At 44.3% G+C, this 27,427-nt stretch overlaps 1 protein-coding gene across 3 annotated transcripts in view; it reads left to right on the forward strand.

The window, feature by feature from the left end:
* The window catches only part of MBP (myelin basic protein), a 183,434-nt gene that overhangs the window by 8,376 nt on the left and 147,631 nt on the right, over positions 1–27,427 (forward strand). For all 3 annotated transcript variants that reach the window (XM_066579476.1, XM_066579475.1, XM_066579474.1), the window contains exon 2: positions 22,126–22,201. In XM_066579476.1, the coding sequence (XP_066435573.1) occupies positions 22,151–22,201 (51 nt within the window). In that variant the 5' untranslated portion in view covers positions 22,126–22,150. The remainder of the gene's footprint in view (positions 1–22,125; positions 22,202–27,427) is intronic.

Raw genomic sequence — 27,427 nt, forward strand, 5'->3', positions numbered from 1 at the left:
TGCCCGTCTGCAGGCGGCCTTACCCTACATGCACACAAGCGAGAATCTCATGCGTTGCAAGCCGCACAAAACTCATGCAAATATGAACACCATTCTTTTGAATCACCCATTGTTTTCAATAGGACAGGAAAACACATCTCACGGCGTACGATACAAAGTTTCCCATGGGAAAAACTTGCTGTTAGGCTGTGCTGCTGGGATCTGTTGTTCTACAGGTTTCCAGCAGCTCACCTTCACAGGGGTGGTATAATTGAACTGGCTGGTGGTGGAGTTTCTCCAGCCAGCCAATCACCACAGGTCTGTTACATATAAATAACGGCCTCTCTGGCCGGAGGGAGTTGCTTTTCTCATACCCCCTGGTGTTTGAATTCATGCATGTAGTTCTATTGGTGTGAACAGTGATGTATGGTGTGGGTCGGTGCAGGGTGCCAGACATGGGACGTCATCAATCCTGTTCCATTTTGTATGCATTCTAGGATGTGTTGGTGTGAACTGTGTCCTGTATGGCTGGATCGTTTACTATCTTTGGGCTAGCTAGGTTCCAGCGTTGGCCGTCCTTATTGGGACGATCGCCCTGCTTGCAGGCAGGTGTCATGTGAAAGTTGTCTCGTTAGAGTAGGGACCTTCTAGACAACGAGGACCTGTTATGTGGGCTCGCGGGCTTAAAGGGGTGGTCTCGCGAAACAAAGTGGGGTTATACACTTCTGTATGGCCATATTAATGCACTTTGTAATATACATCGTGCATTAAATATGAGCCATACAGAAGTTATTCCACTTACCTGCTCCGTTGCTAGCGTCCTCGTCTCCATGGTTCCGTCTAAATTCGCCGGCAGCTTGCTTTTTTAGACGCGCTTGCGCAGTCCGGTCTTCTCCATTCAGCACGAGCCGCTTCAGTGTGCTCCCCGCTACAGCTCTTCTGCGCATGCGCAGACGAGCTGTCACTGCTCGGGAGCGCGCTGGAGCGGCCATTCTGTACCTTCCTCTGTTAGAGGAAGGTGCAGAGCTGCCGAGCTGTCCGGAGAAGCCGCCCAGCTGTCCCGCCGTCCAGCTGTCCCGGTAAGTGATGGGCCGGGGGGGCTGTCGCTGCGCCGGGCTGCGCCGGGGGGGGGGGCTGTCGCTGCGCCGGGGGGGGGCTGTCGGTGCGCCGGGGGGGGGGGCTGTCGGTGCGCCGGGGGGGGGGCTGTCGCTGCGCCAGGGGAACTAGCGCTGGGCCGGGGGGGGCTGCCGCTGTGATGGGGGAACTAGCGCTAGGCCGGGGGGGGCTGCCGCTGTGATGGGGGGGCTGTCGCTGCGCCGGGGGGGCTGCCGCTGTGATGGGGGAACTAGCGCTAGGCCGGGGGGGCTGCGCCGGTTACCTTCTGCCTGGCGGTGGGTGACAGGTCGGCCGTGTTCACTCCAGGGGTCCGGTCGGCGGCTGCGGGGCGTCCTGTTGTCAGGGAGACACAGCTGGTAGCGTCTCAGGAGCGCGCACGTCGGGCTACAGCAAGCGATGCGAAAAGAGCTGGCGGCCATCTTGGGAAAAAGTTTTATAAGTTGCTGAAACGCTGGAACGGTAAGTAGAAACCAGCTAGGAAAGTAATTTACAGGGGTAATTGGTAATGTATGTTTAATTAGGGGGACTGGGCAAAAAAAAAAATTCACTGCTTCCTCGAGACATCTCCTTTAAGTGACTTGGCGAATTCACAAAGTAATACCTCGTACATTTGAAAGCGTTTCCATCTGGTTTTATGTGCGGGTATGAAACGTGCGTGTTTTGTATGTTTGTCAGTCTTTGGTTATGTCTTCCCGCATGGAGGGAGTCCATTTCGCAGTTTTTGCAATTCATGTAGGAAGTGGACGTAACAGAATGCACACATCTCAGGTAGAAGGAATGCGTGGCAAATTGGACGGCCGTGTCATTTGCACCCAATGTCTGTGTGTGTGTGTGTTGTGCCTTGGTTCTGTTCCCTCTCCTTATCTGTTATACATGTGTTCTGTATTAGGCCCTTATGGATAAGTCCTGTACATCATTTGGTCAGTCGTTAGTTTATGTCTGTCCCCGAGTCCCGTTGGTAGTTCTACAGTTCGCTGTCCCTTGGTATTCCATGTGCGCTTTTCCTTGAGATCTGCGGGTGATTGATTCAACGCGTCCGTGCTGGGCCGTGGTGTGCCTGGCGGACGTAACACTTGTCGATCTTCTGCACCGAGTTCGGTCTCATGCACTCTGTACATACAGGCAGATACATCGTTGACTCATCTAAATGTCAGGTCGTTCAGAATCGATCAGTCATTCGCTGTATAAATTAACGAGAACTGAACAATTGCCATTTACACCAAACAATAAGTTAACGAACCAACAATGATTTTTATGTCTGCGTAACATTAACGAATAGTGACCAATTATTGTTCAACAATTGCTCGCTGGCTGCGTTTAGACTGAACGATTATTGTTCACTCTCACTTGCTTGAATGATTTTTGTAACAGATAAGCAGATAGGCGGCTCATAGTAACTTTAGTGCGCTGAACTCAAATATATCTGTTTTTTTTCTGCCACGTAAGGTTTTCCTGTTATGGGAAATAATGTAATCCATTTGCCATTGTACTTTATTTTTTTGGAAATCTGCCGATACAATTAACCCAGCAGGCTCGCCATTAACCACGTTTAATAAAAATAATAACAAAAGTGATTGCGCAACTATTTCAAAATCAATTACACACTGGGTGCTGACTGAACACTATAAGGGTAGGTTTATGTAACATATAGGGTATGTTTCCATAAGGCGGAAACACTGTGGATCATCCGCCAGTAAGTTGTAATTAATGAACTGTGTTTTTACAGGTCATTGGTTGGACTGGGACTATTTTTCAAAATTTAGTACGCTCAGTACGGCTGAGCGGCGTGGATGTCTGAAAAACCCAGACAATTTCTGCTATGTCTTCGGACAGTTCACAACAAAGTGAGTGGTAAAGTCGGCCTATTACAAGTATTTGGGAATAAAGCTTGGTGACCAAGATAAGAAGTGGCAGCACACATAATCTGTGTGTCATGTAAAGGCCCATTTACACTGGACGATTATCGCTAAAACTTCGCTCATTAGCGATCGTTTTAGCGATAATTCGTGCGCGTAAATGGGCGCATTTCGAGCTCTTTTTGCTGATCATTAAAATCAGGATTTCTTCATCTCTGCGGGGAGTCCCATTGTCACTGGACACTGTGACAGCACTTCATAGCAGTTCAAGAGAAGACCTGGCTAGACGCGCCTGAGCCCCGGCAGCTGCAGAGAGGTGAGTATGTATATATGTATAAGGCCGCCGGCACACGGGCGGAAATCCCGCGGCAGGATTTCCCGCGGGATTTTCGCGACTGAAAGCCTGCATAGGAGTGCATTACAATACGTACTCCTACGCAGACGGCTGCGGTTTGGCCGTGCGAAATCTCGCACGGCAAACAAACCGCGGCATGTCCTATTTCTGTGCGGGGCTCGCAGAGCCTCGCACAGAAACGTCACTCACCCGGCCGACGGCCCCGGTCTGCGCATGCGCCGGCAGCCAGCACATGAAAGAGTCGGGGGCCGCCGGGCGCGGGTGAGTACGCGCTCGTCCCTGCAGGCGCTCGGGTCGGGTCCCGCGGCGAGAATCCTTGCCGCCAGATCCGACCCGCTCGTCTGCAGGCGGCCTAATATATATATATTTATTTATATTTATTTATTTTTTTACACTTTTTAGGGATGATTTTCAGGGAAGGGCTTATATTTAAAGCCGTTCCCTTAGAATCACTGCCGAACTTGCCGGGAGCTCATTGCTGGCTATAGCACTAGCTCCTGTGAATTCATTGGGGCAACATTGCGATCCTCTGCTACAGCTGTGCCAGAGGATTGCGATCTTCACTGTATGTACTCAACGGGGTTGGTGCTGCTGCCGTAGGCCCCATTGAGAGCAGGGTGAAAACCCTGGATGCGACAGCATTTCACACGTCTCACATTTCACGTTTCACATCCAAAGAAGGCGGATGCCGCAGTTAGCTGCGTTTTAAAATCCGCTAGCCTATATTTACCGCTACGCAGGTAAATATCGGGCATGTGACCACTGCCATTGAAAATCATCGGTTCTATATAGATGCGGATCGAAATGCAGGTAACATACGGACATAAAAACGCCCGTCTGACTGAGGCCTTGGAGTGCATCCGCAGCAGAAATCTGCAGCAGAAATCCGCGCGGGCCTGAATTTCCCCATGGACAAGAGGCCTTAGGGCTTCTTTAGAAGTAGCACAACATAAAAAAAAACTACCGAAGGGTGGATTCACACGAACGTATATCGGCTGGGTTTTCACGCCGAGCTGATATACGGCATCTCTCTCTGCAGGGGGAGGAGGCTGGAAGATCCAGGAGCAGTGCTCTAAACTCCCGCCCCCTCTCTGCCTCCTCTCCACCCTCCTGCACTATTTTTAATGAGGAGAGGCGGGACGGGGCGGAGCTAATTCCCAGAACTTAGCCCCGCCCTGTTCCACCTCCTTAATTGCAAATAGTGCAGAGGGGCGGAGAGGAGGCAGAGAGGGGGCGGGAGCTCAGAGCACTGCTCCAGTCTCTTCCAGCCTCCCCCCATGCAGAGAGAGACGCCGTATATCGGCTGGGTGTGAAAACCCAGCCGATATACGGTCGTCTGAATGCACCTTAAATTTGACACTGACCCACAAAATTAAGATTACCTGTCACTGCTGCCGTGAACGCTGTAAAAAAGAAAAACTCCAGAGTAGTGAAATTGCTTGTTTTCCATTTTACCCCCACTAAAAAAGTTTTATTGAAGTTTTCCAATGCATTATATGGTACATTAAATGGTACCACTGAAACATACAACTCTTCCCGCAAGGATAGTCCCTTATGTCGCTGGAAAGCTAGAAAATAGTTCCGATTTTTTGAGAGTACGGATAGAAAAATGGAAACGAAAAAAATCCAAAAGGGCTGCAGTGGAAAGAGATTAATTTCACAATTCCAGATACTTGATTCTGAGCAGTAAATTCTGAGATATGGCGACATGATACGGATTATTAAACTACTCATTATTGGTTGTACTTGTTAACGGGCGTTGATGGAGTGTTGCTAAGCAGCCTGCTGTTCTAAGGTAATGAAGAGTTATGTAGTCATGCTGTAAGATTCACAAGAGATTGATGTTAGCGCGTGCCTGTCTTTAGTCTTCCTGAATTTACAAGCTAGCTGGCGAGCGGGCGGGCGGCACGTTTCAGAGTCTTATTCCTAAAACTTCATAGACTACCAGCAAAATGGTGAATGAAGTTTGTAAGGGTGTTTTCACACCTGTGGTGGGGAATCCGGTTTCCTGCTACATTCGGGGAGCAGGAAAGGGGAATCCCCGCAGGAAAGGGGAATCTCAGCTCCGTCTCTGGATGGAACCAAACAGTGCTGAACGAAGCTCATTGACTATAATGGGGTCCACCCGCATTCTGGCCGGCTTTTGGATGGAAGAAAAAGCTCTGCATGCAAAAGGTTCCATCACCGAAAGCCGGTTCGGTGATGGAACCTCCAGCCGGATGTTCCAACGCTGACGTAAACCCAGCCTACGAATTCCTTCTCAGTTGACTTCTACAGTACTGTATATAGTTGGCATGTTTAAGTAGTTGTGTCCTGAGATGACTTTGTCCTACGGTTTATTGACCTTGGAAAGGATTCCTATGTGAAAAGGTACTTTCCATACAGATGTGTCCACCCAACTAGCCTCATGTATAAATCACTCATAGGGTGGGTAACATTGTGGAGACCTTGGTTTGTCAGGATTGTAATAAAAGACAAATATAAAATATAGATGTTTAGCAAACAGGAAACATAGTGGCTGAGCAGGTTTTTTGGTATTTGTGCATTTGGTTTTTTGCATTTCTCACAAGTTTCATACAAGCTTGTTAACTGTGTACGGTCGCTCTGACAAGGACGTATTGTCAATATGAGTTGTGCACGCCAATAGCCCATTGATTTGTATTGGGCCACTCATAGCAGTGTGTATTACTCACAGCATGCTCTATCTTGCCAAGATACTGCATGGGGATTGGCGGGGTGCAGCAAGTACACTTGTTATTGTGGACTTGCTGGTGCATGAGATTCGTGCGCAGCTTGCCGGCGATCATGGTCGTGTGACCCCGCATACTTTAAGTATAGTGTAGACATGTAGGCATTTTCATTGATGGATAGCTGTATATCGAAATCAAGATAACCAGTGTACTGATGCAGACTGTTTTGGCCTTCTTGACCAAGCACCATTTGCCTTCTGCAGCTTCTACATATCACTGAATATAGACACTGCAGTCTGCGGACCTATTCACATCTGTGTCAGAGCCGGCAGCACAGATCTGGCAGCACAGATGTAATTATTATCAGTGCCTCAGCGTAGCGACAGCGTGGGAAATACAAAGAACAACAAAAAAAAATCCTGTACTGCGCATGACTGCCTGCGAGCCACTGCGGTCATCCGCAATACAGGTAAGTCCCGTACACAGGGTCACCGTCTGGCTTCTCACTTGTGGAATCCGACCTGCTTGTGAGAGTGTATGCGTATTAGCATGCGCACTTGTGATGCATTTTTGCGCACCGAGCATTGTGTATTTGATTACACAACCGCGTTTTTTACTGTACTTCTTGCACGCATAAATTGTGTGCATTTGTGCGCGCAAAAAAAATGCAATGATGCTCTCAGCAATGAAATGGCCAATTAGTTTCATGACTTCAAAATGTTCTTTTTCGCTGCGCAAATGTGCTGGAAAATAGAACATGTTGAGTTGGGGTTTTTTTGCGCACGCCTTTTAACAAAGTCCTATTCATTATGTATTGCCTGCGCCACTAGGGTCGTGTGAGTCCAGCCTAAAACAGTGTTTTGTACCTGGATTCTTGTTTTAAACCTCAATCTAAGAGTGGCTCCACACACTCATATTTTTGCGTGTAGTTGCGCACGCAATACGCAGGAAATAGAACTCATTGATATCAATGGGTCTGTACAGATTTTCCATTTTTGAGCTCACAATAAAATAGGACCTGCTGTATTTTTGTACACATTTGCACACCAAGGGTGCCCCTAGAAGTCTATGGGGGTTGCGTAAATGCACGCTTAATGAGCGCAGAAGCTAAATACGCCACGCAATTCCATGAAAGAAAGAACACATCTGGACCTTATGGAACTTAATAGCTATTAAAATCTGCATGTTCTTCTGCTGCGCGCAAATAAACATCCCCTGCGTGCGCAAAAGTTACAATAAAAAAATCAGCCTTGTTGATAATGCAAATATAATACGCTGAAGCTGCGCATTTTTGTGTATACGCTCATGGGAAGTTGCCATAAGGCTCTGTCATCAGTCTTGGCAAATTTGACCTTCTTCAGACGGCAGTGATTTTGTCCCGTTTTGCGGTCGTGAAAATCACGGCTACAAGACTGGACAAAACGAAGCCATTCATATTCAGTATTGGGATTCTCGTGCGTTAATCCTACGCGCGAGAAAAGATAGGACTTGCCCTATCTTTCTTGCATGTAGTTTTTCTATGTGTGAGAAGGATAGGGTAGAACCTATCATCCTGCTTTTTTTTTTTGAAACCCGCTCGCACTAGCATGGAGTTTGAATAGTCAAAAAAACCACTGGTTCATACGCTATATGCTTTGTAGCGGCTCGTGTATTTGCAAATGCGCCAGTCTGTTTTAGCCCTCAAAATGATGGAAACCACGGTGGAAGCTACCAAACCCACTGCAAGTCGGTGAGGCCTTTCCGGCGTCCATCGCGTGATGTGGTAGTGGGAACTTCGCCGGAACATTTACATTCTAAAATAAAACATTTGTAAAAAAAAAAATGGCGCTCCGAATAATTTGTAAAAAAATACGATCATTTTTCAGATGTCCTTATATAAAAACTTAGGCCGTTTGCGTGCATGATCACATTTTGTGCAGGTGGGAGGATTTATAAGAGTCTGCACAGCAGGGAAATGCCCTATAGATTTCTACTTTGAGTCATATATGGAGCGGACAGCGCGCCGTGTGGGTGGTCTTTGATGTCTTCTGGTTTCACTACTCATTTTTGTACATGCGAAAGCAGCAAAGAAAGAAAGTAAAGTTATAATGTATTTCTATTAAACGTGATCAAACTAAGTATTCACTTCCATTTGTATCTCTGTAGTAAATCAGCTTCTCCAATACTGTGAACATGGCTTGTATCCATACTTTAGTTGGCTCTGAATCTACTAAACCTTGCCCCACAAGTGACAGATGGCCAGAATCACTTGATAAAGTACTTGATAGGTTTCCTTGAACTTAGGCATTATTTATACGAGCGTATATACGCAGCTATTGTGGCTGCAACCAAAAATAGCGGGGCCCTTCTGAAGCATTGGACGCCAATGTATTCATTCAGACGAGCGATTTTTGGGCACATGGTGCCGGCAAAAATGGCACATCAGCAACAGATTTTATACGAAGCGTGAAAAGATAGGTCTTGCCCCATCTTTTGGCGAGATGCACTGGAAACTCCCATAGACTTCTATGGGAATTAAAAAAATGGGAGAGGGAGTGAGTTTAGCAGCGTCCAATGCTGGGAGAAAAAGACAGCTGGCTCTATCTAAGCATTACCAGTCATTCCAAGGATTTCTTCTGATCGAGGGTTTTCCGCGCTACAGTGTATTTTTTCACTGATACACCGCAACCGCCCGCATGAATGGACGAGAAAACGCTCCTTAGGATCGGGCCTACATCACGGCTATTCTTCATGTTTTGTTTTTTTTTTTAGCCGTGATCGGTCAAACGTAACAACGCATGCGGCCGTGTGAAAGAGGCCGTAAGGTGCTTTCAGACGGAACGTTCCAAAAATTGTTCTAACGAGCGAAATTGAACAGTAATTGTTCAGTCTAAACGCAGCCAACGATAACCTTTTGCTTTTTGCTCATCGTTCATTTTATGCAGCATGAAAATCATCGTTGGCTCGTTCACTTATCGTTCAGTCGAAACGGCGCTTGTACAGTCCTTCTTCGTCACTTATACAGCCAGTGTGAAAGACTGACCGATTCTCGTTTGAATGAGCCAACGATGAACCTGCCTGTCTATAAAGGCCGCACGAGAGCGAACAAGCCGGCGGTGACGTCACTTGCCCGTTCAAACAATAAATCAGCTTGACTAAAAGGAATCTTATGGGCAATGAAAAGAAGAGCAGAGGTAGCGAGAAACACGGCCCCGGTATCAGAGTACTCTGTTAGTTTATAGTCTATCGCCATGGAGACAGAATAGGTTTCATCGGAGCTGTATACACAATACTGTAGGGTATTTTAAGAGATTTTTTATAAAGCTTCTCTCCAGGATTCCACTTTCTAAAACTCATTTATCTACAGCATGGAACAGTTACTTTACATCCGCTTCTCACTAGTGGTGGGTTATTTGTGTGTGTTCTTAGAATCAAACCCCCATGTTGTAGTGTAAGACTGGTCTGATGTTGGACCTCTCACATCTTTTTTTTTTTTTCCATGCACATATTACTCGTGCAAAGAAAAATTGCAGCATGCAGTATCTTGGCGCATATTACACGTGCATACCCACCAAGATAGTGTATTGATATTGGTGGCAAGAGAGATATACATGCGGCACACATGAGCCCGGCCGAAGTCGGCTGGCTATGCGTTTACTTCCTTGTGACCCAGTGATAGACTTGTGTTCTATACAACAGCCAATCAGAGGAGGCAGAAGTGCAGGGAAAAGGGGAGAGAACCAATAATAAGACAGAGAGTGTGTCTCCTGGGAGACAATTGGGAGAAAAGTGGAACTAGACATAAACTGATTACCCTGAGCTCTGTTTCTGAAAAACACTGTACAATTTTGGAGGCTCGCCCTACTTCATACAGCCGTAGCTCCAGTTCTATTAGACCAAAAGTGTGTCCATAGCCCCGATAGAACGGTTGCTAGAGCCGTGTGAAGTGGGGTTGGGAATGCTGAATATACAGCTGCTACATCAGTGTGTAGAGCAGGGGGATGAGCAGGCAACAGAGAATGATCCGTAATTCTCCTGCCTTTCCCAGGGGAAGGACTTTTTCTTATGTTATTACATACACCCCACCCTTATCAATTGGATGGCATATTTGAGCTTTTTTTTTCAAGACAAGGAATGAGAAGATGAGAACTTGCTCGTCTAATCATTCATCTAAGCCTTTTAACCCCACAGATCCCGCAGTCATTGCTGACCCTGGCATCAAAGTGATTTTACAGAAAAAAAATGTAAAGGGTTTTTTTCCCTTTACACTATACTTTAAGGAAGTTATACCAAGATTGTAAGTTATCCCCTAATTGTTGGGGGTCACTACTGAGACTGTGTCACTACTCTTGTGTCCTGTTCTACCTGGCACTGAGGAGGTCGCTTCTTTACTGGCATGTGACGTTGGCATGGAGGTAGCCCTGCCCAGGCATGCGCTTCAGCGCTCTATTCATTTCAGTAGGCCGACAGAATTACTTGGGTATCTCTTCAGCCCCATTAAAAGTAAATGGAGCGCCGGTGCACTTGTGCGTCCAGCGCTGCAGTCAGTCTCCTAGTATTGTGTTGACTTTATTCTTTAGTGCGTTAGGATTATGACTGCTAGTTTGGCATTGTTTTATTAGTTTTTTTTATAGAATTCACTGGCAAAATTATGAAATATGTATTCTACAAGTTGTTACTGATGTGAAGATAACAATTAGGCCGGCTGCACACCAGCGGGTCAGATTCTGCATGCGGAATCACGCAGCGAAATCCGACCCTGTGCCCAGTTGGACTTTTTGCTGTACGGACTTTTTGCTGGAAGTCTTTTTGCTGTACTGCAGATTTTTTAAAATCGATGCTTTTCCCGCGTTATCGCCTAGCGATGACGCGGAATCCGCAACCTTTCTGCAATGTCATTGTGGAAGGGCCGTGGATTGGTCAGCTTCCATTGTCTTCAATGGAAGCCGTCCGTGCAGAGTCCGCACAGAATCGCAGCATGCCACGATTTGCTCTTCACAAGCTTAAAATCGCAATCTATTTCCGCACATGGAGTTGAAATCACAATTCGCCATAGCATGCTGTGGCCGTAGTTGCTGTGGAATCTGGAGGTGGACGCCCGCTCCGAATTCTGCATTGAAAATCCGCCCGTGTGCATGCGGCCATATGTGTAGTTTTTTGTTCTGCAATTTTCAATATTCAAAGGGGTTGTACCGTCTGAGTCTCGCTGCTGAGACCCCCATTGATCTTGAGATAGGGGGTCCCATGTCTCCCGTCTTCTTTACTGCGGGGACATGGGTTCTCTAATCTCATAGAGCTACATTGACAAAAAATAAAAAAGTTATGACTGCTGGGACACAAAAGTGGAAATGATTTAATGATTGAGGCCCCATTCACATAGGCGTATTCGCACGCATAAAATTTAAATGCACAATACGCAGAGAATAGAACCCACTGATTTTAATGTGTTTGTTCACATTTCCATACTTTTACGCGTACATTTCAGTCACACTAAAAAAGACAAAACAGCAAACTCTACTTTTCTGCGCATTCGCGCACCAAAGATCCCTATTGAAGTCAATGGGGGCGTGCGAATGCGCGTGAAATACGCAAGGAGATGCGTAATTTTCAGTGTAATTCTGCTAGAAAAATAAGACATCTGGAACTCATTAGACTAAATTAGCCGTTAAAGCGTTGTGTCTTGTATACCGTGCACAAATATACATGCCCTGCGGGTGGAAAAAGTACCTTAAGATGAGCAGATAAACGCGCAGAAAAGTTTCACTGAGGCGCACACAAATGCGTAGACGCTTATGTGAAAAAGCCGTAAGGGTCAAATTAGTTGTCACTAACAGGCTGAAAATGAACTTAATGGGTTATGCGCTAAATACATTTACGTGAGACATGAATTTAAAATGGACAGTAAGACCGGCTCACACCACCCTACTTGGATTACACGTTACACGCATGATGTACGCTTGTATAGTACGCAGGCAATTCAAGTACATTGATGTTTGCTATTACACTCACACTTGTGTATGTTCATTGCGTATCATGCGCATGTAAAAAAGAGCACAGCGTATTCCATTTTACCGCATATTTTCCACAACGGAGCCCTATTGTTTTTTATGGCTGCGTCTGAAAACGCTGTACATACACAATTCCGCATGAGGGATCACACAGTAGAATCCGACCCTGTGCCTGGCCTGCGACCCCCAGCGTACCCGTTCGCCGTCTTCAAACATGTGCCTTGGATGTGCCGGCCAGCGCACATGCGTAGTACAAATTGTGCTGCGCCATTGTTAGGCGATGATGCGGATCCCGCGACTTTTCCACAATAATGATTGCAGAAGGGTCGCGGGGCAGACGGCTTTCATTGACTTCAATGGAAGCCAACCTCACGGAAGCCGCACAGGATGCTGCGATTTCTTCTCCGCAAGCGGAAAATCGCACTCGATTTCCGCTCGTGTAGAGTGAATGGCGTTTTCCATAGTATGCTATGGGCTGCATTTGCTGCAGAATCCGGAAGCGGATGCCTGTTTTGGATTCTGCAATGCAAATCCACCCGTGTGCAGGCTTCCTAAGTCTGTAGGGGGGCACATAAGAGCCCCATAGAATGGAGCTGCAGGGTCTCAGTGTGGCGCCATATGGCCAGAATAGAAGCATTGCTCCATACTATGGCATGTGATGGAGCATTCTGCTTTTTTACACGAAATTTGAAAGAAGAACACGATTTCACCTACCTCCTTATGATGCAGACATACAGAGGTGCAGTAAGTCCTCAGGCTCCTGGTATAGTTGCCCTCTTGTCACTAAAAGAAGTAATACAGCTCTGTGCATTATACCTGAAATGTCCTTTTTTCCCCTCATTTTAAAGGCGGCATATGTTTTCTGTTAATGTCGGAAGAGAGTTTCTTTGAAAATGAAATCTATTATTATTTCTGTGATGCCTGTTTGGATACAAACCCAAGGAAGCCTTCGAGCTAGTGAAACGTTACAAACTCATCGGAACCTTCTTAAATGTTTTTCTGTTGTGACCTTACAGCATCTGTTCTCCAAAACATGCATTATAGAAGTGTACTTTGAATCAAAGCATTCTGAAATGAATGACCTAGAAAATAGAATTCTTGCTTAGATCACAGAAATGCTGGGCCGTAAGGGGAGCATGATAATCAAGCAACCAGTCGAGACTAAACTGTTCACATGGTGCAATCGAAGACCCCCGTAGCTAATTCATAACGGAAATACAGAGAAACACTGAAAAGAAGTCAAAGATCTACAACTATAAATTCCCAGAATCCTAAACTGACATCTAAACCATCTATGATATGAAGTTATCGGGCAAGAATGATCAAAGTCCACTTTTTGTGTTTTAACCCCTTACGAACCTGTAAAACCACCACATAGGGATTTTACCCATGTGATGGTTTTACAGCCCCACTTTTTTTTTCCCTCCAGCCACCAAAACTATTTTTGCTGGGTTTTTTTTTTCTGTGACATATAGGGCTATTTTTTTTATCTTTTTTTTTTTAGGGGTAAAAACCTAAAAAAAATTCTTACATTCATAGTTGTAGTTTTTTAAATTAACATATTTACGTTAAAATAAAATATGGGAATGGGTTCCTCATTGTGTTAAGGACATTTTGATATATAAATACGGTGACAATTTCGGTTGGCGATGGGTCATGTTCTTTTTTTAATGTATATATTCTTATTTTATTCTGTAATTTTTTAAAATTTATTTTGTAACAATTTTTTTACCATCTATGTCCCCCAATGACGTCATGACCTCTGAGGGTCATTCACATTGTCTTTTGTTTTTTATTTTACACTTTTTCACTGCAGCTGGGGCATCCAAAGGAGCCCAATTACAGGGGAAAGATCCCCTGTAGTGACATCAGTCACTAACGGACCTGATCAGAGTCTGCCAGGACCCTGCAGCTCAACTGTGAATGAGCAACCCGGCGATCACGTGATCGAAGGGTCGCATAGTGGAAGTAATACTTCCACTTTTTAGTACATAGCAGTCATTGAGCGCTATGTAGCCAGGCAAGAAGAAGGCGCTAGCAGTTAAAAATCGCTTCTGCCTTCTCCACCAGGTCCTCTGCTGTGTCTGACTGTATATTTATAGCGCTTGGTGCTTAAGGGGTTAAACATAATCTCCCATTTTGTAGATTAATGTAGAGCACGTTGGTAGATAGATCAAAAAATGATCATCGTTAGAGATGAGCGAGTATACTCGCTAAGGCACATTACTCGAGCGAGTAGTGCCTTAGCCGAGTATCTCCCTGCTCGTCTCTAAAGATTCAAAGGCCGGCGCCGGTGACATGTGAGTTGCGGCAGGGAGCGGGGGGGAGAGAGGGAGAGAGAGATCTCCCCTCCGTTCCTCCTCACGCTCCCCCGCCACTCCCCGCCCCACGATGGCCCCCGAATCTTTAGAGATGAGCAGAGAGATACTCGGCTAAGGCACTACTCGCTCGAGTAATGTGCCTTAGCGAGTATACTTGCTCATCTCTAATCATAGTCCATTCCGGACCCGTGCAAAGAAAATTGTTTGTGCCAGCGGGGTGCCGTGATTACTATGACAATTTGCCAGTCTGGTAGTTTTCCAGATGATGATTACGGGAAAGTTAAAAATACTTTTCTATTCTCTAACTTTTAGCCAAGTGTTCAGCTTCAGAAATGTTCCTTGCGTGTATTACAGACTTCAAAATTCCATTCACCGTGTTCTGTAGACTTGACAAGCTGTAAAATTTTTAAATTAAAATGATCAATTTTTAGTAAAAATAGACTTTGATTATTCCTCCGCCTTCATACGTGGTTTGAAACATGCAGGAAAATCACTCCGATTAAATGCTGCCGGTGCAATAAACGCAACGCATTCATGCTGATCGCAAACGGCCTTTTTAGGGCTTAAACCAATCAACGGCTTTTTGTCCCGTTTTGCGGCCATGATGATCACAATTCATCTCGACAAAAACCAACCACTGATTTCAATGAATTTAGGGATTAAAAAGTATGACTTGCCCTATCTCTCCCTAATGTAGTAATAACTTCCTGCTATTTTTTTCAAGCTCCTGCGCTGCGGCATGGAGTTGGAACGGCTGGCAAGGTTAAAAAAAAAAGGCTTTCATGCGCAACTACGCCACGTACCGGCGAGCACGGTTGCGCCTGCAGCTGTCTGAAACCATCCTAATGTTCTTTTTTTTGCCTATTGAAGCCAGAAATCCTGTCATGACTGCAGATGACCTGAATCTAAGGCTCATTCAGATATGGTCAGGTATGTCCGCGTGTAAAAAAGTTGCACATTAAAGCATGTGAAACACTGGGTTTCAGTGGCTTTGTTCCGTCGAACGTGTTTTTTCCGAGAAAAAAATAGGACCTACTCAATCTTTTTCAGATATATATTTTAGACGGTGCGTGAAGCAATAGGTATTGCCCTAGGATAGGTCATCAATAGTTGATCATCTGGAGTCCGCCGCTCAGGACCTCGACCGATCTGCTAAGCGGGTGCATGCTGTCAGCGCTGCAAATACACAGAGATTGAAGCAAAAGCCTCCACGCCGGCTTCCGTGAAGTGTCTGGCGCTTGTAACTGCAGGCACGGCTCCCATTGATTTCAATTAGAGCCATGCCTGCAGTTGAAAGCACCTGGCACTACATGGGAGGTCGGCGTGGAAACTTTCACTCTAAATACACAGAGGTCGGAGCGGAGGCTTCCACGCTGACCTCCGTATAATGGCGGGGTCATCTCTCTTCATGCAACGCAGGTGCCGGACGTTACTTACTGCCGACACCAAAGTGGCAACAGCTCCGATAAACCACGCGGGTCTTCGGAGCTGTTAACCCTTTAAATGCCGCTATCAATTCTCACAGTGGCATTTAAATCGGATGAGATAACGGGGAGCTGTGCTGGTGTCATGGCAGCTGGGGGCTTTCTGCAATAAAAAGCGATAGAAAAGTTGTATGTATTCCAAAATGCTACCAGTGCAAACTACAGGACGTCTCTCAATAAATGAGCCCTCGCACAACTATGTCTACGGAAAAAATAAAAAAGTTATTGGGGGCAGAAGACAGCAATAGAAAAAAAAAATTAAAAAAGAATTAAATAATTGGAAAAAAAAATACAAGTAGTACAGCAAAGAAATATATATATATGTTTGGTATCTTAGTAACGTACTGACTCATAGAATAAAGTCATCATGTCATTTTTGTTGCAGTTTGTGTGCCGTAGAAATTAGACGCTCCGACAGATGGCGGAAGTTATTTTTTTTCCATTTCTCTCCATCTAGAATTTTTTTAGTACATTACATGGTACATTAAATAGTACAATGGAAAAATACAACTCACCCCGCAAAAAACAAGCCCTCATACAGCAGCGGCCATGGATAAATAAAGGAGTTATGATTTTTTTAAAGGGGGGAGGAAAAAACAAAAATGTAAAAACGAAAAAAAAACTTTGTGCACTAGGGGGTTAATAAAGCTTTTTGTCCATGCATTATATTTGGAGCTTTTTTGTCTATTCTGTGCTTTTATCTGTTCACCTTCGAAGCTCTTTGGCTCCGAGCTCCTTCTATCGGCCTTGCAGCCAAGATAACTCTCCACATGTTCCCACTGTAGGATCCGGCTGCTGTTATTGGAGCGTGAGCAAATCAGGACTGACAAACCATTTGTGGTGCAAAGTGGTTTGTGCTACTTGCCCACTGGGGATGTAACCTTAATGCAGTGTCCATAGCAACAGTCAATATAGATTGATCTGACCAGGCTACTATGGCAACAGTCTGCTTTGTCCTAAGCCCCCAGAGACATGTCACTTGTGCCTTGTGAACTAGCCTTTGTACTTTCCACGTATTGTCATAGAGCCAGTGTTCCACCCGCTTGTTTATTGACTATGTCCCTTTTTTTTCCCAGTTGTGCTTTTTACACTTCGTTAGTACAAAGGATGCATCTACTAAGCTGTCATATTGCATGCTTTGCATAGCTTATTGACAGCCGTCTGGAATGTGATAGATGCCATAACGGGCTGCTTTGATGCGCAGCGTTACAGTTATTTCATGCTTATAGGCGCTGCTCCTTTATACTGCTTTCAGCCGAGTGGGCAGGAAGACCTGCCGTTCTGTTGTCGGTGACCTTAAAAAGGTGGTTGATCAAAAATGCTTTACTTAATTAACATCGTTACCCAAAATACTGTCATTTGCCAAGAAATTCCTCAGAATTCGCAGGGAACTTCAGAAGCCAGAAATCGTTTAATCCTCGGAAACGTTTTATTTTTTTTTGACAGTTTTTAAGATGGACTGTAAACTTCATTAGATCCCTGTGTAGCCGTGCATCACTGCAAAGTCAGATCTGTGCTGTTTATGGTAATTTGTACCTTTTCTTCTTGCTTTAAAATATCGTTTTGTTTGAAAAAGCCAGCATCGCTGCGCGGCGGCACGTGGTGTTTCTACACACTCTGTTTGCCGCCATAAAGCACTATATTCTCCGCTAGAAATAACTCTATAATTCTAATACTACTTTTTCATGAAATCTATGAGCAGTAATGTGTGATTGTGTGTAGTAAAAGCAGATCCTCCGAGGTACAGTATACATTCCTATGGATGATCTATTCAAAATGTGTCACATGAATCCCAGATATGGCCACGTGTATGAGGCCTTCAGAACTCCTTACTGAAATTCCATGACAATGTACAATACGTTGGGTTGGGATCTGTCCAAATATTCCAATTCTATCGGGTACGACTCTTTGATACTCTGTAGGACAGTCCTCTCAATGCTTATCTATCCTCTATAGCTGCTTTCAACTGCCCATTCAACTTCCATTGCTATGTCCTTCTTGATGGTGTCCAGCCAACGTGTCTTTTGTCTTTCCTGTTTCCTTCTACCACTGTCCATTCCAGTAGCATCTCTCTTTCCAGTGAATTCGCCTTCATCATGTGTCCAAAGTGCGTCAGTCTCTGTCTAGTGATCTTACCTCCCAGGGACACCTCTGGATTGATACGGTCCAGGGCAGCTTTGTTGGTCACCCCATCAGTCTAGTAGATTCGTAGAAGTTTTCTCCAACACCACAGCGTCATTTCTTCTTCTGCCTGCTATCCTCAATGTCCGCGTCTCACAGCCATATGTTGAAATCGGCAAGATGATGGCTGTGATTACCCTTTGTTTGACGGTGGCTGAGACAACCATGAACTTCCAAATTGGATCCATGCGCACCACGGCCTTACGCCCTAGTGCTATTCAACACCTTATCTTACCTGTTGAGCTGCCATTATGAATGATGAGTGACCCAAGGAATACGAAACTTAACCAATTTGATTTCCTTTGTAGTTGAGCAACTATATCAGAAAAAAAAATTCAGAGCAGACCATGGATTTTCAAATCCAAACTCTCCTCATTATATTGGGGGAATGCTGCAGATATTCACGGCAAATTTTAATCTTTTTTGTAATGTAAAGAGTGAAATTTGCATGTAAAATTTGCAGATTTTGCTGTGGATTTGCAGCAGAAGATATCCGTCATATATGGTCTCTGTATTTCCTTCGCCATTGCTAGGCGATGATGCGGTTACCCGTGGCCTATCATTGTGGGTTAAACAGCTTCCATTACCTTTAATGGAAGCCTTTCAAGCAGAATTCGCACAAAAATAGAACACGCTAGGATGTGAAAGCGAACATCTCCCTCCATCATTGCACTTTACCCGTGGCCACTGCTCATGCTATAGCAGATTACTGTGCAGCTACTCTATCGCTCCCGGTAGGTCCATCTTGATGTTAAAGTAATGCCCAGATACATCCTGCTTTTTAATTTAAAGCAAAGAATTTTGTAGAAATTATTTGCGAAATGTCTTTGCTTTTTTCAGCCTAAGTGCTGGTGGCAGAACAGAAGATTGGCAGTAGTAAATTGCCGGAGTCGATGTATATACAATCTGCAGAGATTACGGGGCATTCATACAGCGTCTCTGTATACACTGTGGGCTTCCCTCTTGGGGTTCTGCCTTAAATGCTGAAAACATTGAGAAAGAACCATAGGCTTTTGTATGTGAAACACAGACCACTTCGCTCTGCTCACAAGGTTTCCGCTCAACTACCATATTTTAAAGGAATAGAAGAATGTAGTTGGCTCCTTTTTTTCTATACTCCTAAAGTACAAAATCCTAATCATTTCTACTGCAATAGGAGCCTTTCAGAATGAAGTAGCTTTATCTAGAATTTCCATTAACTTAGGACTTTTCCTTATTCAATAAGCAAAATAGAACTATTATAACATAGTACCGTATGTAGGGCTGAAAAAAGACATATGTCCATCCAGTTCAGCCTTTTACCCCCTAAATGCTGACCTCATAAACCCCAATGAGGTAAAAGCCAATTTTCATGATTTAAGGGAAAAACATTTTTTGCATGCAGACTACGAGTCTGACAATCAGAATAATCCCTGGATCACGACCCTTCTGAAGTAATCAGTGACTATAACGTGTAATATTGTCACACTCAAGAAAGGCGTCCGGGCCCCTCTTAAACTTTTTTAGTAAGTTTGCCATCACCGAGTCCACAGACAAGTAGTGCTATACTCTTATTACTCTTACAGTAAAGAACTCCCTTCTAAGTTGGTGCAGAAACCTTCTTTCCTATAGACGTAGAGGGCGCCCCCTTGTTACAGTCACAGTCCTGGGTATAACTAGATGATGGGAGAGATCTCTGTATTGCCCCCTGATATATTTATACAAGGTTTACATTAGGTCGCCCCTCAACCATCTGTTTTTCTAAAATATATAACCCAAATTTTGATAACCTCTCTGGGTATTGTAGTCCATCCATTCTATTTATTAACTTAGTTGTACCCGCTCAAGCTCTAATATTTCCTTCTTGAGAACTGGTGCCCACAACTGTCCATAATATTCCATGTGTGGTCTGACCAATGACTTGTAAAGAGGAAGGATATATTGTAGTAGTGTCTGCGCTCCAATGGAAATGGAGAATACAAAATAAGAGAGATACAGGGATATATATAACCTGTAGGAGGACTCGCCCGGCGTGGGGTCTAGTGACAGGACTCCACATCTATGGTCCGGGTTGGCCTTCAGTGGGTACCATGAGCATGTATCCCATCAGATGTAAATGGCTGGGAGAGCGTCAATGGAAGTATCTGGCGTTATGCAACCTGAGTCATAGAGGATATAATAATCGTAAAGTGAAAAAAAGATTCCAGCGCTACTGAGTGCTATAAATGTGGTAAACGGAAGGACTTGCTTCACAGGGGGGACTTCGAGTCCACCAGGTTCCCCTAGTCTAGAAGATCGCTTCAATCGATGCAGGTAGTTTTCAGTCATTTATTCCAAATAGACATCAATAAAGGATATATACAGACAAATAACACAAATTTATATATATATATATATATATATATATATATATATATATATATATATATGTAGCCTGGCAACTAGTGTTTGAAAACGTTGCTAAGTATCGCGGCTTATAATTGCGGCGTTTTGCTGATGTCATGTGTGCGAGTGGCCGTAGGGTATATTCGGGTCATACATATTGCTGATCTTCCTTACAGCAGCCCCACAATGGATGGGGTTTAAACAACGCTCATCGACACGCTGTGGAGAACAGCCGTACGAAACCCACACGGAACTTGACATGTAGTGCAGATTTTAAATGTGCAGCACGTCCTTTGTTCGCTGTGGATTGTCACTTCTGCATTTCCACACTGAAATCCATAACAAAAAACGCAACGCTTGGTGCAGTTATCCTGTGGATTCCTGTACTTTATTGGGTCACTCGCACTGTATCTGGTCCAATACAACATGTTTGATCTTGAGCTGAATGTCTACAGTGTAGCGGTCAACATGTGATGCAGTAAAAGCAACACTTTATTACTGCGGACATGGGAAAACTGCTGATATCAAGAGAAATTCATACAGAGAGCTTATGAAACAAAATCCAAAGTAGAGTCATGTGAAGAATTACTGGAGCCAGCAAGCTTTTGTCCTTGAACAAGTTATCATTGAACGTCCCCAGCATCTAGAGTATAACCCGCACGCTCCTGACGGCAACGGCTCGCTTTCAGTATCTCGCATAGGTATACTGCAGTGAATATTAGTGATGACTTTAACTAAATCCATGTTTTAAAAGCAGGATCTCCAAAATTTACATGGGGTCTTAATTTATGTCTTGACTACAAATTAGGCCACCTGCACACGGGTGGATCGGACCCCGCATGCAGGATTCCCGCGGGGGGAGTTCGACCCGGTGCTCGGCTGGTGACCCCAGCTTAATTCTCTGCTGTCTTCTCTACTCTGCTGCAGATGTGCAGTTGGCGTGCCGGTGCACATGCGCAGTACAGAGGACACCACGCCGTTGTTATGGAGATGGACGCGGGAGCCGTATCATTCTGCAATAATATTGAAGAATGGCCGCGGGACGGATGGCTTCCATTGACTACAATGGAAGCTGGTCGTACTTAGCCTGCACAAAATCGCAGCATGCTGCGATTTCTCCCCTGCGAGTGGAAAATCGCAATCAATTTCCACTCGTTGGCAGGAAATCGCGTTTTGCCATTTCATGAATCAGAGTAACTTTTCTCGACTAGATTACCCTTCTTTGCTCATTAGCCTATGACAAGACATACATTTGGTTCCTAGTTGCAGAGGTACATGGGCTTATTAGGAAACGAGAGGGCGTTACAAGTGACCATTTAGTTTTTTTTATATCCCTTGCCACCCAGTGAAATTAGGGATGAGAGAATAGTAACCCGTTCCCTTTCCAGGCAGCAGCTAAAGCCTGTGGATCTGTGCTGGCCATGATGCATAATTCTGTGCTGGCCATGATCCATGATCCTGCACTTATACTTGCTCTTGGACCCTTGCGTTAGTGAGTATGACTGCTTTCAGTAATTTTTGTGCTGGTCATAAAAAATAGGTTCGTAATAGTGCTGATAAGATGAGTACTTCTTCAGCTTGTGGGAGGAAAACGGGGAGTTTCTATGGAACCGTGAAATTCCGGTAAATGAAGCTTTGGGGATGCCAAGAGCTTCATAAATCTGACCAAATCTGGATTGTCAGGAGTTAACTGAGTAAGTGTGCATAACTGGAGATGGGAAAGATAGAAAGCGGTAATACATTTATACATTTGTATACTATTCTAATATCACAATACTTCTTCCCAATTTAGGATTTGAAGCACTTGGTATTGCACCATGGGGAACCATGTTGGGAGAAGAGAGCAGACTGATGATCTTTCAGCAAAGGTAATCTAAGATGAAGTTCTTCTTCAAGATCTCTTTTCTTAATATCAGTGAACAGTTTATAGTATTTGCTTAGCTATTGTCTAAACATGTAAGAAGTTATGACCAAAACATAAACAATTCTGACTATTCTTCTCGCTGTCAGTCACAATATTTCATCAGACAATAGCTACTAACCCATAACCTTTTGAAAGCAATTAATTAAAACAATTAATTTTTGCATTTGGTTTTCTGACAGGTAATTGGTCATTGAAATTTTTAAAAGGATTGCCATATGAAAACCGCCTCTGTCCATATGCCCTATTATATATGTGGAGATCATAGAGAGGAATCCATGCTTGGGGCTCCTCTCCATGATCCAGAATGAGGAACTGCTCACCATTCTTTTAGTAAGAGGTCTCTCCTTCTGCGAAAAGCAGTCTTGAAGACTCAATGCAACAAAAGTATAATTCGCTAAGATGTAATACTACATTTACAGTGAATGGCCAATGGCTACAGGCAATCCCTTTTGTAATTTCAGTTTATTGCCAAGGCTGAAGGAGGTAAACCCACTACTTATTTTAATGGCTGCTTCATTCTAGGTTGGAGTTCTCCAGTTGGGATAGTCTCTGCAATATGCATTTTGTCTCCATAACTAAGGGCATGTTCAGACGAGCGCTGTTTTCGCGCACTATAGAAAAGATTGCGGCTATAGTGTTGTAAAGATCGTATGAATGGGCTACGTCAAGCTACTTGAAGTAGGCCATTCACACGATCCGAGGTGCGTGCTGCGTGCTTTCAAGGCTCCCATAGGAGCCTATGGAAAGCACGCAGCAAAGATAGGACATGTCCTATCTTTGTGTGTACCTCGGAGTCGACATGTGAGTTTGCACTCGCATGTCCTATCTTTGTTAGACGCGCTGATTCAGTGCGCCCAACATTTTCTCATGTGAACGCTTCCATAGGAACCTATTGGTTCCTATTAGAAGCGTGTTCTGTGCACTGCTAACAGCGCGAAAACAGCGCTCGTCTGAATGAGGCCTAATTCTTAGTCAGAAACCCTGCAGTTGGGAAGTGATGTTGAGGGTTTTGTGAAATGGCCAACTGTACACAGGTAATGTAGGGCTTGAAGGGGTTGTCCTATAATGTTTCAAGTTACATTAAGACATAATTCTAAAACAGAATTTTGTATTTACACTTATTAAAAAAATGTTTATAGCTTCAGCTATTCCAGGACTGTTATGATAGCGCCACCTGCTGTTTCTGTTGAAGAACCTTTATGTGTCCAGTCCATCTCAAGAAAAGTACCAAGGTGGTCACATCTACTTAGTGCTCTGCAGTAATGCTGCCTCACTCTCATCACTTGCTCAGCATCACTTCTGACGTCAGAGAAGGCGCAGCAACTTCAGAAGCAGCCGCTGAACACACCAGGGATCCCTCCATATACCCAGTGGAGCAGAGACAGAAGAAAGACTGAGCATGTGTGACCACTGTAGAACAATTACTGAGGTGGCGCTATTCTAACATTAGTCCTGGAATATCTGGGGGTAGAAAAATTTTTTGTAGATACATAGATGTTTGTAATTACAGGATGCATTTAGCTATAAACAATGCTTTTGTGGGACGACCCCTTTAATATAAATGTCCATTTTTTTAACAAAATGTTATTGTCAGGTTCAGCAGCCCGTGAGGCTGAATTTCAATATCTTTGCAGCAGATGAAGCTTCAGTTTCCAATTACAGAGCTCCAAATCTCCAGAATAAAGAGATTATACAATTCTGGCTTCTTGCAGCTGCTTCTATGGTGGGAGTACTGTGTTCCTTTTCATTATTTAATTCATTGTATAAAATGGTCGTAGTGGTGATTGCAGTAAGTACAGCATGTGACTACTGAGGCCAGTAATTGGCTGTGGCAGACATGTGCCTGTATTGCATATCATTGTTACTAGAATGTAAATTGGTGGGGAGTAGAGATGAGCGAGTATACTCGCTAAAGGCAATTGCTCGAGCGAGCATTGCCTTTAGCGAGTATCTCCCCGCTCGAGACAGAAGGTTCGGGTGTCGGCGCGGGGGAGCGGTGAGTAGCGGCAGTCAGCAGGAGGGAGCGGGGGGGAGAGAGGGAGAGAGAGATCTCCCCTCCGTTCTGCCCCACTCTCCCCCGCAGCTCCCTGCCCGCTGCCGGCACCCGAACCTTCCGTCTCGAGCGGGGAGATACTCGCTAAAGGCAATGCTCGCTCGAGCAATTGCCTTTAGCGAGTATACTCGCTCATCTCTAGTGGGGAGCCATTGGAACTTGGGTGCATGTTCATTACCTGATCTTTTTTTTATACAGAACATACCTAGGTGACTGACTTTTACTGGACTGGAGTTTTATGTTGTAGCCTTTAGGTTAGGGTTTTAAAGGGTTTATCCAGGCTGCGCCTGCCAGGATGCATCGGGGTTGGAGTAGAAGCACTGCTCCGAAACTTATGTAGCGTCTGGCACTCAGAATTGCAGGTGCAGCTCGCTTTAAAATCAATGGGAACTGAACTTATAATTGCAGGCTGGGATCCCATTGATTTCAATGAGACTATGCTTGCAATTACGAGCCCCGTCCACTACACAGGGTCGGAGCAGCTCTTCCACACTGACCCCCGGTGACCTTTTACATGTTCCTTTTTTTTCTAAGGATTGCTTACATATTGAACAACTCATCTAGCGAGTCGTACGTAATGTACAGCCTTTCCGTTACAGAAATATTTGTCAAATAACAAGTCATGTAATGGAATTTGGTTGCACAAAATGGAAAGACTCACAGCTTCCCTATAATCCCCCGGCCTCCACACAAGTTTCCTATCACTATGTAATTCCAGTGCTGTTGGAGAGACATTGATGTTCTAGAAAAGTTTAATTTTTTTTAATGCTTTTGAACTATTTTTATATTTTCCTTCATATCCATAGTTTATCTTTTCATGTTGAGGTGCAGAATTAAGTCTGTTACAAAGTCCAGCCCACATTCTGTACATGTCGGATGTGCTCTGGTCTTGTTCTTTACTCCAACCACAGTACGCTCTTTATTTGCTTGCACTTAAATGGGCTTAGAAGTACAATGTATGAGCCGGCTGCAGGCTGCCTGTGGCTCACTTCTGCTTTTCGTGCGGTGACACTTCTCTCTCGTTACACCTTTGTTTGCCGAGCATGTGACATTTACACTTCCTGCGTTACTCGTTGTTGACTTAATCTTAGCGTATGCACATTGTCAGACATGATTAATACTCACATCCAGTCTGTGATAAGCTGTGAGCACCGGATGAGACGCACAGTAAGAGGATGGCACCTGCTGCACGGTGCCTACATGTAACTCACGGCTTTTCTTTTTAGTTGTTATTTCAATTTACGATTTTGTGCTTCCATGGGTGCTTTATATGCTAACATGTGTCCCCAGTGGATAGGCGCTCAATGCTTTCAGCTGGAATTCCCTGCATTCAGTAAGGTAGCTTGCCACGGACACGAAGGGTAATTTCTTTTTAATTACCAGACTTTTGTTTATTCACATATGCGTATTTTCCTGCGCATTCCCATCATGCAAAAAAAATGCAGCCTATTCTATTTTCGCATATGCGCACCCAAAGTCTACATAGAAGTCAATGGGAATGCACACGCAATACGCTAGGAGATGCGTGAAACACTGCGTAATTGCGCAGGAGAAAAAAGCAACTGGAACTCACTAGAATAATTAGCTATTGTACAAAAAATACAATAAAGTACGGTAATGCACGCAGAAAAAAGCTCCGTAAATATGGAATGAACGATGCTCAGATACGCGCAAATACGCATATGCTTGTGTGAAGTGGGGCTAAAACATGCATATGCGCGTGCAAATATGCATCGCCCAATGCGCAGATGTGTGGGTGGTTTTTTTTTTCCAGTCCATTCAAACTCTGCCTGGGTTTGAAAACTAAAAAGTGGTAAGATAGGTCATGCCCTATCTTTCTCGTACGTAGTATTAACGCACGAGAATCCCAATAGTGGAAACATAACCATTGCAATCAATGGCTTCATTTCGTCCCGTTATGCAGCCTTGATTTTCACACTCATCTGTTTAAGCCTGTAGTGTTTGTTTTTTTTATTGGTGCTATTTTTTGTTCATTTCAAATCCTCATTAAACATCAAATCGAACGTAAGAAAAAACACGAATAAGTAGGGTTTTATTTGCCATCCAATGAGCAGATTTCCACAGCGGACACCCATCTATGTGCTGTCTGATCTCCGGACTCTGCACATTGCAAGCTCTATTCTCATCCGGGAGAACACCCAAAAGAGGACGGACAGCAATTGGTGTTCGCACAGAAATCTCCTGGTAGACTATGGGGCCATATGCTGTCCATCCAATATACAGACAGGACATGGCCTGATGGTACAGCCACATGCATGGGCCCTTCGAAGTAATGTCGGACAACCCAGATCCATATTATATCTATGGTAAGTTTAAAGGGGTTGTGTAACTAAACAAACTATATATTTATCTTCAGTGCTCTAGAAATCTCATGGTGCTCGTATGCATTAGACTAAAGTTGATGAAAATGGACAATTTCAGCCAAAATGATAGTAGATTGGGTGAAATACTACAATGAACTATTGTTTTAGGTGACTCATGAGACAGTCATCATCTGGAAAGAAGTCCGCGGCATTTGGAATTTTTGTCAGACTGTCGGAAAAGAAGATCTTTTGTTCTCACAAATTTCACAGAAGATCTTTCATTTCTGAGCAATCTTTCTTTGCCCGTCGCCTGGTATTATTATATTATACTGTGTATCGCCAGTTTGAACAACTGTGAAGGCCAATATGGACTAAAATGTGTGCGGCTACATCTGCAAAACAAATCTTCAACAAATGATTGTTCAACCATCTGCCCATTCTATGTAATGTGTATGCTTATTCTGATTGTCTCCAATGTTCTTCTGCTTTTTGTGAGGCTTCAACCATGAACCATGGAATGTTGTGTCGTAGCATTTCCATAAGGGCTCTCTTACACGGGTGTCTTCTCCTGCGTGCCCCAGGGAGCATGCAGCAGGGTCCTTAAGGAGAGCACCTAGAAGGTGTGCGAGGTTTTCAATTCCCAAACATTGTTATGAAGACCTGTATAAAGGGTCAGACATTGATTTGCAGAAATGCTGCCATCCAATAGGTGTCGCTGCTGAGGTATTGTTCCATCATCCATATTTGCATATATTTCCCAGAGGAGCATGGATGGCCTTATAAGTCTCCTCAG

Source organism: Eleutherodactylus coqui, chromosome 9 (genome assembly GCF_035609145.1).
Source record: "Eleutherodactylus coqui strain aEleCoq1 chromosome 9, aEleCoq1.hap1, whole genome shotgun sequence".
In the NCBI taxonomy this organism is placed as follows: domain Eukaryota; kingdom Metazoa; phylum Chordata; class Amphibia; order Anura; family Eleutherodactylidae; genus Eleutherodactylus; species Eleutherodactylus coqui.